A 13,172-nucleotide genomic window follows, 5' to 3' on the forward strand; every position below is an offset into this window, starting at 1 on the left:
TCTGGCTGTGTACAACTCTCTATAGATTGGCTAACATCTGTTTTATTGACACTTTTCCAAATTTATTGAAAAATATATAATTTCAAACAATGCTTGATTAAAAGAAAACAAAATCTATTTTTAATACAGAAATTGAAATAGTATATTATAACAAAATATATCTATCAAAATAAATAAGCAAAATTACAAAACGCTTTTTTTCTCATAAACTATATTCAAGCTGTGAGCTGATGAGCAAGGAAAGGTTTGATATACTCGAGTGCCAGATGGAATAAAGATCAATAGTAGAGGTCACTGGAAGAGATCACTAATATTAATCATAGGTAGAGGCCACGGAAGAAGTAACTCGTAAAGGTCACCGGGAGAGGTCACTTGTATAGGCTAATTCGGCTCCTCACTGTGTTCTACTCTGTTTCTAAGGCATATTAACTGTAGGTATATTTAGTTGGAGACAAATGTAAATACCGTACACGATGATATTATTTGATGGATACAAATATTTGTGAAGTTGCTGGCAAAAAACTTCTACGAGTGGTTAAAATCAATGAGTGATTAAAGTTGTTTGCTATTTAAAAAAAGGGAATGACTACTACCTAAAAATACAAACTAGTCGCCAGGCATACTCAGTAAACTTAGCTGAGTTCCAAACTCTCTTGTAACCATTGTCGAAGGTTAAGGTTGCGCCCATTGCCAACGGGTAACATATCTTTATAAAATTATTCAAGGTTGTCACAATTTATTTAAAATTCAGCATAGAGTCATCATCTCAAAACTCGCTTTTGCCGATTTCCCCTGTGAAATTATCAGTAACAACTTCTAATACTGAAATTAATGACATTATGAGCTCTAGATGAAACATAGTTCCATCTGGACTCAGGTAATCTTGAGGAGTCATTTCCTCTTGTGCAAACACCAGTATCTTGAAAAGCATTTTTGAACAATTTTCAAGTACTAGTTTGTCGAAAGGGGTGCTGATGTAGTTGTGTACCATTGTTCATCATAAATATTCCAAGTTATTCTCTCTTTCATCTACATGTATATGGTTAATTCTTATGACAAAGGACAGAAAACTCTTGGAACACCAAAACTTCATCTTAGGTTTTGTTGACTTTACACATCCTCTTTTAAAAATAGTATTTCATCAAATTAATTCATTCAAAATTTTATTATGTGATTAAAAAGTTTCCTTATCACTACAGAAACAAGATTTGAATTTTTCGACTTTATTTTGTTTACAACCTTAACATTGTATTCATTCAAATAAAATAGAAAAGTGTTTTTTTGTTTAAAGTAGAAAGAGACTGAGTAAATAGAAGTAGCCGCTAATGTCAATGTTGACCTTGGCCTTTAAGAAGTTTCATGTATACTTTTTTGACTCCAAGTAAGGTAAACTTATGTAGGCCAAAGAATTACTAAGTACCCAGACACTTGATAAAATATGCTGTTCTCATCCATCTAAACATTTGCTTAACAGAGAATAGACACAGAATGTGCTTGTATCTTATTTTATGTACAGGCTACTTAACCGCTGTCATTTTTGCAAGCAAAATACTTACTTTTTCTTGCAAATAACCAAGCAGATCACAATAATTGCAACAATGAGAAGGAGCCCTCCAATTCCAGCAATGATACCAATTCCCCAAATTGGTAGGCCAGTTTTTTCTGCAACAAAAACATTTACCAAAATTTACTTGTAAAAAGCTTTAACAGAATGGCTTGTCAATGAACAAAGTGAAAGAGGGTAAGACAGCATTTCTATTATATGTTTGTGAGTTCAAATCACACATGATGCAATCCTTTTTCCCAATCTCTAATGGTGTATTCAGACAGATGGATATGGATTTTATTATAGTAAAGATTATGAATATTATAAGATACATTTCCTTGATTTTGTTCTCATCAGAATCTATCATATAATAGTATCAAATAGCTTTAAGTAAGCTTCCATTTTGAACTTTTAATATATTAAATTAAGTTCACAAGTGAGAATAATTAGTTTTAGTTGAATACCAGTTCAATTTTAAAATTATGGGCATCTTTGTTCTTTATTGATCAGACTGGAAAATAGCCTCAAAAGAAATTTTTTATCAAGCATTGGATATACATACTTATGCAGCTTGCAAAAAACTGTCAAAATTTTGATACAAATTATTATCAACCATTCTGAGCTCTCAGTATTTGTTTAAAATTTATGAATATAAAATTTACAAAGGATTCACACCTCTAGGGTTACATGAACAAATCTATCATTGTTGACAGATATATTTGTGCATGAACTTTTGTTATGCCCATATTTTTCTCATAAACCTGAAGTTTTGTTATGAAATCAACTGGGTTATAATAATCACCATTCTAATTACAATAGAACTTGCAAATAAATCCACAAAAATATTTTTTTAGTTTTAAGAAGCTTTTTCCATTATGCCTCAGACAGTCAGCTGGTGTTGCGTAAAAATTTATATCTTTAAAAAGCTCTCAGGCTACATTTGTAATGAGGCTTTGTAAAAGTGTTGCATCATTTTTTATCTATACCCAATAATTCTACAATTGTTAACAGTAATTTTATTTCAAACATAAACGTTTTTTCTTTTCAAATTATGTCATATAAGAACCATAAAACAAAAAGGACAACAATTGGCCAATAAAATTAAATAAATAGTTTCACATATAGCTTTTAAAGTACCTTTTTCTGCTTAAAAAACAGATATTAGGTAGAAGATTGTCAAAGCTGCTAGCAATGATATTTTCAACATAATTGTTAGAAGTTGTATGCAATTTGTTCAGGTAACAAAAGTTGAAATTAGTAGAAAACCTGTAAACTCTATGACTCAATATTTGCTGAATATCGTGTAGATCAGTCGTTACAAAAATGTTGTAATTTTGTTAGAGTTAAGATTTCTTTGTATCAGGAATTCAAGCATGTGTTTCACACCCTACATATTGTAGTATTCAACTATTTAATTTATATTTATGTATTTAACACTCGGCTATGTTTGGCAAATCTTTATAGCTACTGTCCAGGGTTTTAGTTAGTCAGATCTTTTAGTGTTTTAATTGGGCTGTCTATTGGTTAATTAATGTTCAGTAAGGATCATGACTCATAGTTTGGAATCCGTAATATCTGCTGACTCAGCCGTATTGGCCGAGTCAGCTGTATCAGGACCGGGATCTGCAGGCTTTGTCATATATAAAGAAGCCCCATTTTAGAGCAAGGGAGGTTCAACACTTGAAGCCGTCAGAGTTCAAGGTCTGATTATTACAATTATATTCTAGGAAATAAAGAATTTTTTATCTAACATATGGACTTCTATAAGTGTACAGTTGAGAAAAGTAGGTCAAGCAGGTCTGTTTTCAATATACGTATAAATAGTTGCTAGTTCTCTCTCACTATACTACTACCTTAGTATATTCTATGCATAAGCAAACAAACAAAGTTCTCAAAGTTATATGTAAGATATATGCTAGGTTAGTAGGGGATGGGTAATACCTTCTTAATATAGTTCTGTTGCTCACCCATTGAGGTTGTGGTAGTCAAAGTCTCAGTAGTCGTATTGGCTTCAACCGTCGTTGATGTTATTATTTGCTCACAACTTGCTTCGTTGACTATTTGCGTTGCATTCAGAGTGCTGTTGGCTAAGAAGGGAGAGCAGCCAGGACCAGAGGTAGTCATCTCACCAGAAGCACTCAAGACAACCTCCACTAAAGCATTGAATGTTTAAGCTCGTAGCGTTTGATATCAGGAAGTAAGCCAACTTGGCTCATATAGAAAGAGAGTAATTGAGAAATTGAGTTGGGGGTTGGGGTGCAGGCCCGTATTCTCTGGGGTGGCTAGGCGGCTGAGTCCCCCAAACTTTATAGTGATTTTTGGCGACCAAGTACTAAGAATTGCAGTCTAAGCTCATTCACTTGGAATTTCCTACAACTAATTTACTAGCAACTAGCATTCTATATTGTCTCCGCGGTGATCTCGCCAAATGACTGACCTTGTAAAACTTTGTTAAAACTTAGAAACTCAACTTGATTGCTAATAGTGGAGGTGTGAAAAATACCCCTGAACTTGCATTTTCCTTATAATAACATAACCGAATCAAAATTTCGATGAGGAGCGCTATGGGGCAGGCTCGTCTAAATAATTTTCTAATATTACACATATATAAAGATGTTGAAATAGATACAGAATCGGTTGTGAAAGATTTCTGCTATGTACAGATTGACAGAACAAGAGCTATTGCAATAAAGAAGTAATAGCTTTTGTTCTGTCAATGTCCTTTACAGAAATCTGTAGTGTCCTGAATTTTATATCGTTCGTTGAAAAAAGAAAAGGTTTTGCCTACCATAAATATTATATTTACATGTATGTAGATTTTGATGGTTACAATTAACTGAATTTATGCATACTTTGAGGGTTGTTGATGCTTAGAAGGTCCAAAGCTTCAGGGTGCTGCCCCAAACCTTGTTGGGGGACTTACACCGCCCCCCAAACCCCCAGATGTTCATAACTAGTCGCCTAACATTTGCGGCCGCCTCAACTTGCAACCTGGGAATATAGGCCTGTTGGGGTGGAGGTAGGCAGGAAGAGAGAGAAGGGTATGATATCTAACCCTAATAACAGTGGTAGCAGATTCACTTGCCAAAATGAACAAAATCTCTGGCCTTAGTAAAGTTCTTTTAACAAATCAAGTAATTAGTTTTTGTATATAAAAGCAGTTTGTATTACAAAGTAAAGGATTTGTTAAAAAGCTTATATAAAACTGGTTAAAAGACACCTTGAAGCTTTTTATAGCTTTTACTTTCGAAGCATACAAACTATTGTTGATGGTTTTTGAAATATATTTTAGCAGTAGTCATATATGTATAACTTTTCATTGGCAGCGATAATCATTGACGGAACGATGTTTCTCGTTACATGCCCAAATGAAAAAAAATGAACAGACTGGAATCAGAAAATGAAGAGTTGAAAAAATATAGTTTACAAAATGGTAATCTACATGTAATAGTACAGAAGAGGAGTCTGGATAGTGAATTGTACTAACAGAAAGTTCATAAACTGAAACATACGATGGGTAAGGTAATATATTGGTGTCACAAATAGAAAACGATGTTTGTCAAAAGTGTGGAAAAATGAATATAAATAATCGGGTCATAATTCACACAAGATTGTAAAACTTGCAACCCAATACCAAAACTAGCAAGTTTAGGTTAAAAAATATGTTCAAAGATTTTGTGCCTAATCCCAAACTCACTTTTTTTATGCAGCAGATTCTCAAAAGAAAGATGAGAAAATGATTAGAATCAATTATGGGGTTGTAAGTATTTTTTATTGTGTAATTACTGCATATTACTCACAAAACTAGTGTAAGCCAGCCAATCATGCACTCTCTTTGTTTTAATTTTGGGAGTTATTGACTCTTGCCAAAAAGGTGGAGACAACTCTTGTAATTTTACTATATTTACAGACAAAACATTGAAGAGGACTGAAATGTAATGTTGAAGAATGATAGAATAAGATGGTGCACCCTGATGCTTTTATAAAACTTATTGCATCATTTTGCAAAGCAACTTTCCTGTAGCCCTACTATAGATTTAATAACTAACCAAGAGGCTTGCAAAAAAACTTAATGTTTCTTAATACAAAATCTTGTCGCATCCTAAACTAATCTTTTTGTTAGAAATGTGCTCTACATAATAAAATACATAAGTTTGCTAAAGAATTCTATTTTAAATAAAAATCATATTCACTAATTATATTCACTCATATTCACGTTTAAAATAAACTGACTGATCTGACAGGAACAACAGGTTGTAGTTTAAAAGACAAACAAAGAAATTTATGAGTACGCTCATTGAGAAAATTTCCTTTAACTCAAGTGATGACTGATTCTTGAGTTTATAATCAGAAAGATCATGCCACATATATATGCATAAAGAAAATGAAAGTTGTAATATTGCTGTTTGTAGTCAGGCATTGCTTGAGGTAGGCCTATTTTTTCATACTAACCAAACAGTAGCAAATTTGCTTTTATAACCTACGAGAATTTGTTAACATTTCTGAATACCTTTATTCTAGTAAAGATTATTCAACCATCGTAGAACAAGGCTAACTGAAGCAAGTGCTAGATATAGAGCGCTGGTCTGGCAAACTTCGAGACTAATAAAATGTAATATTTTATAAAAAAAAAGCTTTAAATACTGCTTATATATTTTATTCATTTAAATATGAATTTCATTTTTTAGAATTAGGAATTAATTCTGGTCTAAAAATTATTAGAAGTTAGAGGTTTTATAACATAGTAGATTGACTTGGCACCTAAATAATGGCTGCAATATGTAGCTATCTCGACCAGCGTGTATCATGATCTGTACATACATTACCCTGTCATTACCAACTTTGAGCACTACAGAATCATGTTGGGGCTGGAGAGCAGGCCATTTGACCCTATGGCTGAGGTTTGCTGCACATGGTGCCATGCTCTTCACTAGAGAGCATTCACAAGAAAAATGCAACTGGTTATATAGGTATTAATTATATATTATTTTATGTACTGGTAATAATAGATATGTAATTATTTTCAAAATTTCGTTTTACGAACCAGTTACATTAATAAAATTTATTTAAATGTTTTTCAAAAGCTTCACAAAGATTTCCAAAAAATCAAGGCATGAGAGCTACAATTGGTCTTATTTATTCTACTATATTTTTCTTGTTGGTGTTCCATCCATTCATCACAAAATTTTTAAGCTTTTTATAAAAAAAATAAAAACCTCTCACCGTAATTGCCAAATTTATCAAATTATAACGTAAAGTAACATGAAAACATTTGTGGGCGTAATAAACATTAACCAGAATCAACAAGGCATTTATTGAAAGCTACAAGCTAATAAATTAATATTGCTAACTAACCTGGCAACTCAACAATATATCCTTGACCCCCGATATAGAGACTACCATTTGTGAATGTAACGGAATATGAATCATTTGCAATCTCTGTTCCTTGTATCGTGGTAACCTGACAGCTGGCTGTGTCTATGAGTCGCAGTTTGTGGTTTCCTCTGTCTACGACGACGTATGTATCTTTGTAGAGAACTGCCATATCATAGATAGAATCATATCTTCCTAAATGCAGGCTGCCATCCGTATAACCTTTATTAGTACCATATGTTGTGAGCATGTGCGTGTTTAAATTAAGGTGGTTAAACGTGTAATTGTCAGCGATAAACATTGATCCGCAGTAATAGGTGTCAAACCGAATAGAGTTTAAAGCAGTAAACCCAGCTGGTAGATATGTACTAACGGTTCGGCTGTTGACATTTATCAACCGAATGTTTCCTGAAGCTTCTGCCACAAAAACCAAATTAGAATCATCGATGTCTTGAATTATTCGAACTGGATTAGTAAATGAAGCAGCTGTTCCAACACCATCAGCAAATCCGGGAGCTAAACAAGTTCCCACGAAATCTGAAACTGTGTTGTCATTAGTTCTATTGAGAATTCTAACACAATGGTTGAAGTACTCAGCTACTAGAACGATGTCTGTTGTAACCTGGCAGGATGCAGGGTAAGATACTCGAGCAGCAGTCCCTGCTCCATTTGCATAGCCACTGAAAAGTGCTTGTCCAATGACTAAATCAGCGCTAGTAGTGTTTACGGTTCTGAGAGATGAAAAGCCAGCAGCGAGAAGGTTTCCAGGAATGAATAAATCAGCTTGCAGATCTAAAACATCGTCGAGTACTCCTCGGGAGAATTCGGTCATCGCTCCAAACTGTAGTCTAAAACAGAGAAACCTTGGTTGTACAAGAAAAAAAACTCATCATATATGAAAAAACATAACACAAAGATGAAAGGTATATCTTATTCTGCAAATAATACTAAAGATCTTCGTTATTCTCACTCATTTATCTTGCTCTACAAACCAATTTTTAAAGTCTATACTGTCTGGTAAGAGCTAAAGATAAACCTACACAAAATTTTAGATTAGTTTTTATGAGAAAGAATTGTTTTTTTCAATATTTTGAGATTTTGTATATGTTTGAAGTGTTCTGAATGCCAGGATGTTTTAAAATCAACAAAACTTGATTGCGATTAAAAAGCTCAGATGAAAAATACAGTCATGCCAAACAACAAAAGTTAAAAACACTTAGTAGGGCAGCTACCCACCATCTACATGTAAGTTTAGCAGCTAGCAGATGAAAGACCTTTGTTTATTGATGAAATATCCACAACTTGTTTTAGTTTTTGTCCCTCTATACCAAGCACTTTACAGAGTGTGTTTTGTGTGTGTATTATTTTTTATCTACAACTTTCACACCAACCTTTAGGCAATGTATTTAGAGTTGCTACCAGATACAGATGTTTATGTCAACAACCTTGTTTTAGCCGGAGATGTAATTACACAGGTACACCTTTTGTTCTGAACTCTGTCAATATGGTAACAATGAAAGCATTTTAATCGTAATATTGAAACCATAAAATCAATATGTTGCATTTAAGCACAGCTTCTATAATGGATATACCGAGCCTGGTAGTGCTCGTGATGTTCTACCCTTGCTGTCTATTTCTGCATTAGTTAGTGCTTATTGTCTGTGATTAGCCTTTATATATTAATGCTTTCTGGTTCGGTTAATTTTAAAGACAAACTTACACAAAATTTTAGTAGATTTTACCTGAAAGTATCAGTTTTGTTTATTTTTTTGCGATAGCTTTTGATGTTTGAGGTGATCTGACTGCCAGGATGTTTCAAAATTAAAATTGACAAAACTTGATCACGGTTAAAACGCTCGTAAGAGAAATACATGCAAAATGACGTCACTATTTGTTGTCATTGCTATTGTTGATATTTTCTATTACACTCAAGTTGCAGCATTACAAGTATTTATTCCATTGGCCTCTTTACAACTATTTTAGACCTCATGATTGTACTTATGGTTAAATTGAGTCGTTTTTAACTGCGATCAAGCTTTGTTGATTTTAAAACATCCTGGCAGCCAATTCATCTGAAACATCAAATGCAAGAACAAATGATTAAAAATGATGATGCTTTTTGATAAACTCCATTAAAATTGTGCGTAAGTTAGATTTTAAAATGCTTCTGTTCAAATGCTATGAGGCATAGTCTCACAGCCTTTGACTTAAAGGCGAGCCAGCTTGAGTTGGGGGTACTAAACCAATTACTCATGTCTAAACAACTTCTTATCCTAAGACCAATTTAGGAGAAATTGTTGGTATTAGCGCTTACCTAGTTCCATCTGGAGTCGTGTAATCTTGAGGAGTCATTTCCTCTTGTGCAAACACCAGCAAACTTGAAAGAATTACCTAAAACATAATTTCTTATTCCATACTCGCTCATTTCTGTATTTGTGTTTCAGGTTTTAAAACCTGTATATCTATGCACAGAATATTTGTATTTATCGTTCCACACATATTATAAACATCATTTTCTATTTCATGACACCAACATACTACATCCACCATCATATGTTTCAGTTTATGAACTTTCTGTTACTAAAACCTACAATTCACTCTCCTGACTCTTGAACAATACTATTTTTTACAACAAATCTGTTCAGCTTACTCAATAATTCCTGAATTATGTATTTTCTTTTATTTGGTATGTAACAAAAAAATATAATTTTATTAATTATTACCAATGCTAACAAGAAGTTATACGTACTTTCAACAAAATGGTAGAAATGCTATTTTATAATAACAGATATAAGTATTAATGGTTGTAAATCTATTTTACGAAACTCAAGTTAGAAGCATTCAGGTATGCTATGGTTAAAAAACCAAATGCTTTGAAATCTTTTTAAAATGTGCTTTAAGATTGTACTAACGTATAATCAAGACCCCTAAACCGCATAAAAATGATTGAAGTAGTTGGTACAAAAAATCTTCAGTTATGTTTGAACTGCCATATTGTATGTTTATTATTTTGCTTAGAAAGCTACACAAATTAAAACTGAATCAGGAACATTGCAAACTAAAAGACTTTCATCACCCACTCAAGAGGTAATAATACCTGTACACATGAGAGGAATGTATAAAAGACCACATGACCTTGAGAAGAGTAACATAAGAAGGCTTTATTTACTATTTTGATAGATACAAATTCAAATTCTACTGACTGCTTCAACCTTGCGATCCTCTGAACCTGTAACATTATGGCCTCATGACCTTTTGAATCTAAATTCCAAAAACTTATAACATCTACATGTAGATATGTTATGATTCAATGTTATAATTTTAGGTTTAATAACCAGCCGGTTAGAGAGTAAGAGAGTTAGAGGGTTAGAGAGTTAGAGGGTTAGAGAGTTAGAGGGTTAGAGAGTTAGAGGGTTAGAGAGTTAAAGGGTTAGAGAGTTAGAGAGTTAGATAGTTAGAGGGTTAAAGAGTTAGAGAGTTAGATAGTTATAGAGGGTTAGAGGGTTAGAGGGTTAGAGAGTTAAAGAGTTAGATAGTTAGAGGGTTAGATAGTTAGAGGGTTAGAGAGTTAGAGGGTTAGAGAGTTAGAGAGTTAGATAGTTAAAGAGTTAGAGTGTTAGAGAGTTAGAGAGTTAGAGAGTTAGAGGATTAGAGGGTTAGAGAGTTAGAGAGTTAGAGAGTTAAAGGGTTAGAGGGTTAGAGGGTTAGAGAGTTAGAGGGTTAGAGAGTTAGAGAGTTAGAAGGTTAGAGAGTTAGAGGGTTAGAGAGTTAGAGGGTTAGAGAGTTAGAGGGTTAGATAGTTAGAGGGTTAGAGAGTTAGAGGGTTAGAGAGTTAGATAGTTAGAGGGTTAGATAGTTAGAGGGTTAGAGAGTTAGAGGGTTAAAGAGTTAGAGTGTTAGAAAGTTAGAGAGTTAGATAGTTAGAGAGTTAGAGAGTTAGATAGTTAGAGGGTTAGATAGTTAGAGAGTTAGAGGGTTAGAGAGTTAGAGAGTTAGAGAGTTAGATAGTTAGAGAGTTAGAGAGTTAGACAGTTAGAGGGTTAGATAGTTAGAGAGTTAGAGGGTTAGAGTGTTAGAGGGTTAGAGAGTTGGAGAGTTAGAGGGTTGGAAAGTTAGAGAGTTAGAGGGTTAGAGAGTTAGAGAGTTAGAGGGTTAGAGGGTTAGAGAGTTAAAGAGTTAGAGAGTTAGAGGGTTAGAGGGTTAAAGAGTTAGAGAGTTAGAGGGTTAGAGAGTTAGATAGTTAGAGTGTTAGAGAGTTAGAGAGTTAGAGAGTTAGAGGGTTAGAGGGTTAGAGGGTTAGAGAGTTAGAGGGTTAGAGGGTTAGAGAGTTAGAGAGTTAGCCAGTTAGAGAGTTAGAGAGTTAGCCAGTTAGAGGGTTAGATAGTTAGAGGGTTAGAGAGTTAGAGGGTTAGAGAGTTAGAGGGTTAGATAGTTAGAGGGTTAGAGAGTTAGAGGGTTAGAGAGTTAGAGGGTTAGAGAGTTAGAGGGTTAGATAGTTAGAGGGTTAGAGAGTTAGATAGCTAGAGGGTTAGAGAGTTAGAGTGTTAGAGAGTTAGATAGTTAGAGGGTTAGAGAGTTAGAAGGTTAGAGAGTTAGAGGGTTAGATAGTTAGAGAGTTAAAGAGTTAGAGGGTTAGAGAGTTAGAGAGTTAGAAAGTTAGACAGTTAGAGAGTTAGATAGTTAGAGGGTTAGATAGTTAGAGGGTTAGAGAGTTAGAGGGTTAGAGAGTTAGAGGGTTAGATAGTTAGAGGGTTAGAGAGTTAGAGGGTTAGAGGGTTAGAGGGTTAGAGGGTTAAAGGGTTAGAGAGTTAGAGAGTTAGATAGCTAGAGGGTTAGAGAGTTAGAGTGTTAGATAGCTAGAGGGTTAGAGAGTTAGAATGTTAGAGAGTTAGATAGTTAGAGGGTTAGAGAGTTAGAGGGTTAGAGAGTTAGAGGGTTAGATAGTTAGAGAGTTAAAGAGTTAGAGGGTTAGAGAGTTAGAGAGTTAGAAAGTTAGAGAGTTAGAGAGTTAGAGGGTTAGATAGTTAGAGGGTTAGAGAGTTAGAGGGTTAGAGAGTTAGAGGGTTAGATAGTTAGAGGCTTAGAGAGTTAGAGGGTTAGAGGGTTAGAGGGTTAGAGGGTTAGAGGGTTAGAGAGTTAGAGAGTTAGATAGCTAGAGGGTTAGAGAGTTAGAGTGTTAGATAGCTAGAGGGTTAGAGAGTTAGAGTGTTAGAGAGTTAGATAGTTAGAGGGTTAGAGAGTTAGAGGGTTAGAGAGTTAGAGGGTTAGATAGTTAGAGAGTTAAAGAGTTAGAGGGTTAGAGAGTTAGAGAGTTAGAAAGTTAGAGAGTTAGAGAGTTAGAGGGTTAGATAGTTAGAGAGTTAGATAGTTAGAGAGTTAGATAGTTAGAGGGTTAGATAGTTAGAGGGTTAGAGAGTTAGAGAATCAGATGTAAACGGTGTGTCGGATGTAAATGAGTTGGACATTAACTTTCTGTACATCATTTTTCTGAATAGCATTTGATGTGAAAATTTAAATTAAATTTCTGTTTTACCTGTTTATAGTATTTTTATTTTTTTAGTTTTTTGTATTCTATGTAGAAAACTTACACACATAGCTTCTTGCATTTATTTATATCTACTACTATAAGGAAAAACATTTTTTTAACCTTGTCTAGTTTTTTATACAATAATTACACTTTACTGAAGTAATTTTTTACAAACTTACCAGCAAGCAGAGGTCTCTTTCAAGAAACTTTGTAAGATGCATTTTGCTTATCAGCCAGTCCACTAGCAGTAAACAGCTCTTCTCACCCTTCAATGTAAGTGAATAATCCAAGTGTGTCAGCATTACTTAAATGTACCAACCAATCAATAAACTAGAAAGCATCCACTTTAGCACATTTGAGCAGGTGATTGGTATTGTCTAGAAACAAAAACAATCAAAATATTTATGTTATATTGAAAAGAAATCCTTTGTTGAGCCAAATTACCCTTCAATAGCGAATGATAATTTGGCTTTAAACTTTTTTTCAGTCTAGCCTTGTTCTACGTACATCTAGAGCTTACAGACCCTTTATTCGGGTAAAAAGGCAAATATATTAGAATAATTATACTTAAACTATGGTAATTCATGCAAATTATGCGAGGTTTTAGGTCAATGAAGCATCACCTGGCACCAATCTAGTATCATGAGCATGAGTGGTGTTTTGCAGTGAAAACTATGAGAGTGTTTTGCACTTACGGTTCATGACCTGACCTACTGACGCTTAGAA

At 34.0% G+C, this 13,172-nt stretch overlaps 2 protein-coding genes across 2 annotated transcripts; both read right to left on the reverse strand.

Moving 5' to 3' along the window:
- Window positions 1-234: 234 nt before the first annotated feature.
- On the reverse strand, window positions 235-7,126 carry LOC137408819 (uncharacterized). The gene is made up of 4 exons (XM_068095401.1): window positions 6,902-7,126; window positions 3,514-3,699; window positions 1,557-1,662; window positions 235-415 (listed from the first exon to the last, which is right to left on the reverse strand). The coding sequence occupies exons 1-4, from the start codon at window positions 7,089-7,091 to the stop codon at window positions 382-384; spliced, it is 516 nt and encodes a 171-aa protein (XP_067951502.1). The 5' UTR covers window positions 7,092-7,126; the 3' UTR covers window positions 235-381.
- LOC137408047 (uncharacterized) lies at window positions 7,105-12,707 on the reverse strand. Its single transcript, XM_068094435.1, has 4 exons — window positions 12,626-12,707; window positions 9,234-9,310; window positions 7,293-7,767; window positions 7,105-7,125 (listed from the first exon to the last, which is right to left on the reverse strand). Exons 1-4 carry the CDS (start codon window positions 12,665-12,667, stop codon window positions 7,105-7,107), a joined length of 615 nt encoding a protein of 204 aa, XP_067950536.1. The 5' UTR covers window positions 12,668-12,707.
- Window positions 12,708-13,172: the final 465 nt, after the last annotated feature.

This window comes from Watersipora subatra, chromosome 11, assembly GCF_963576615.1.
Source record: "Watersipora subatra chromosome 11, tzWatSuba1.1, whole genome shotgun sequence".
NCBI lineage: Eukaryota > Metazoa > Bryozoa > Gymnolaemata > Cheilostomatida > Watersiporidae > Watersipora > Watersipora subatra.

Bases quoted from the DNA above. Each gene is read 5' to 3' on its own strand.
- LOC137408047 (XM_068094435.1), bottom strand. From the start codon at position 12,667: ATGCATCTTACAAAGTTTCTTGAAAGAGACCTCTGCTTGCTG. The intron at 9,311-12,625 runs GTAAGTTTGTAA...ATTATGTTTTAG, and splicing joins AAAGAGACCTCTGCTTGCTG to GTAATTCTTTCAAGTTTGCT. The intron at 7,768-9,233 runs GTAAGCGCTAAT...TCTCTGTTTTAG, and splicing joins ACGACTCCAGATGGAACTAG to ACTACAGTTTGGAGCGATGA.
- LOC137408819 (XM_068095401.1), bottom strand. From the start codon at position 7,091: ATGGCAGTTCTCTACAAAGATACATACGTCGTCGTAGACAGAGGAAAC. The intron at 3,700-6,901 runs GTTAGTTAGCAA...TCAATGCTTTAG, and splicing joins ATATATTGTTGAGTTGCCAG to TGGAGGTTGTCTTGAGTGCT. The intron at 416-1,556 runs GTAAGTATTTTG...AATATGCCTTAG, and splicing joins TTGGTTATTTGCAAGAAAAA to AAACAGAGTAGAACACAGTG.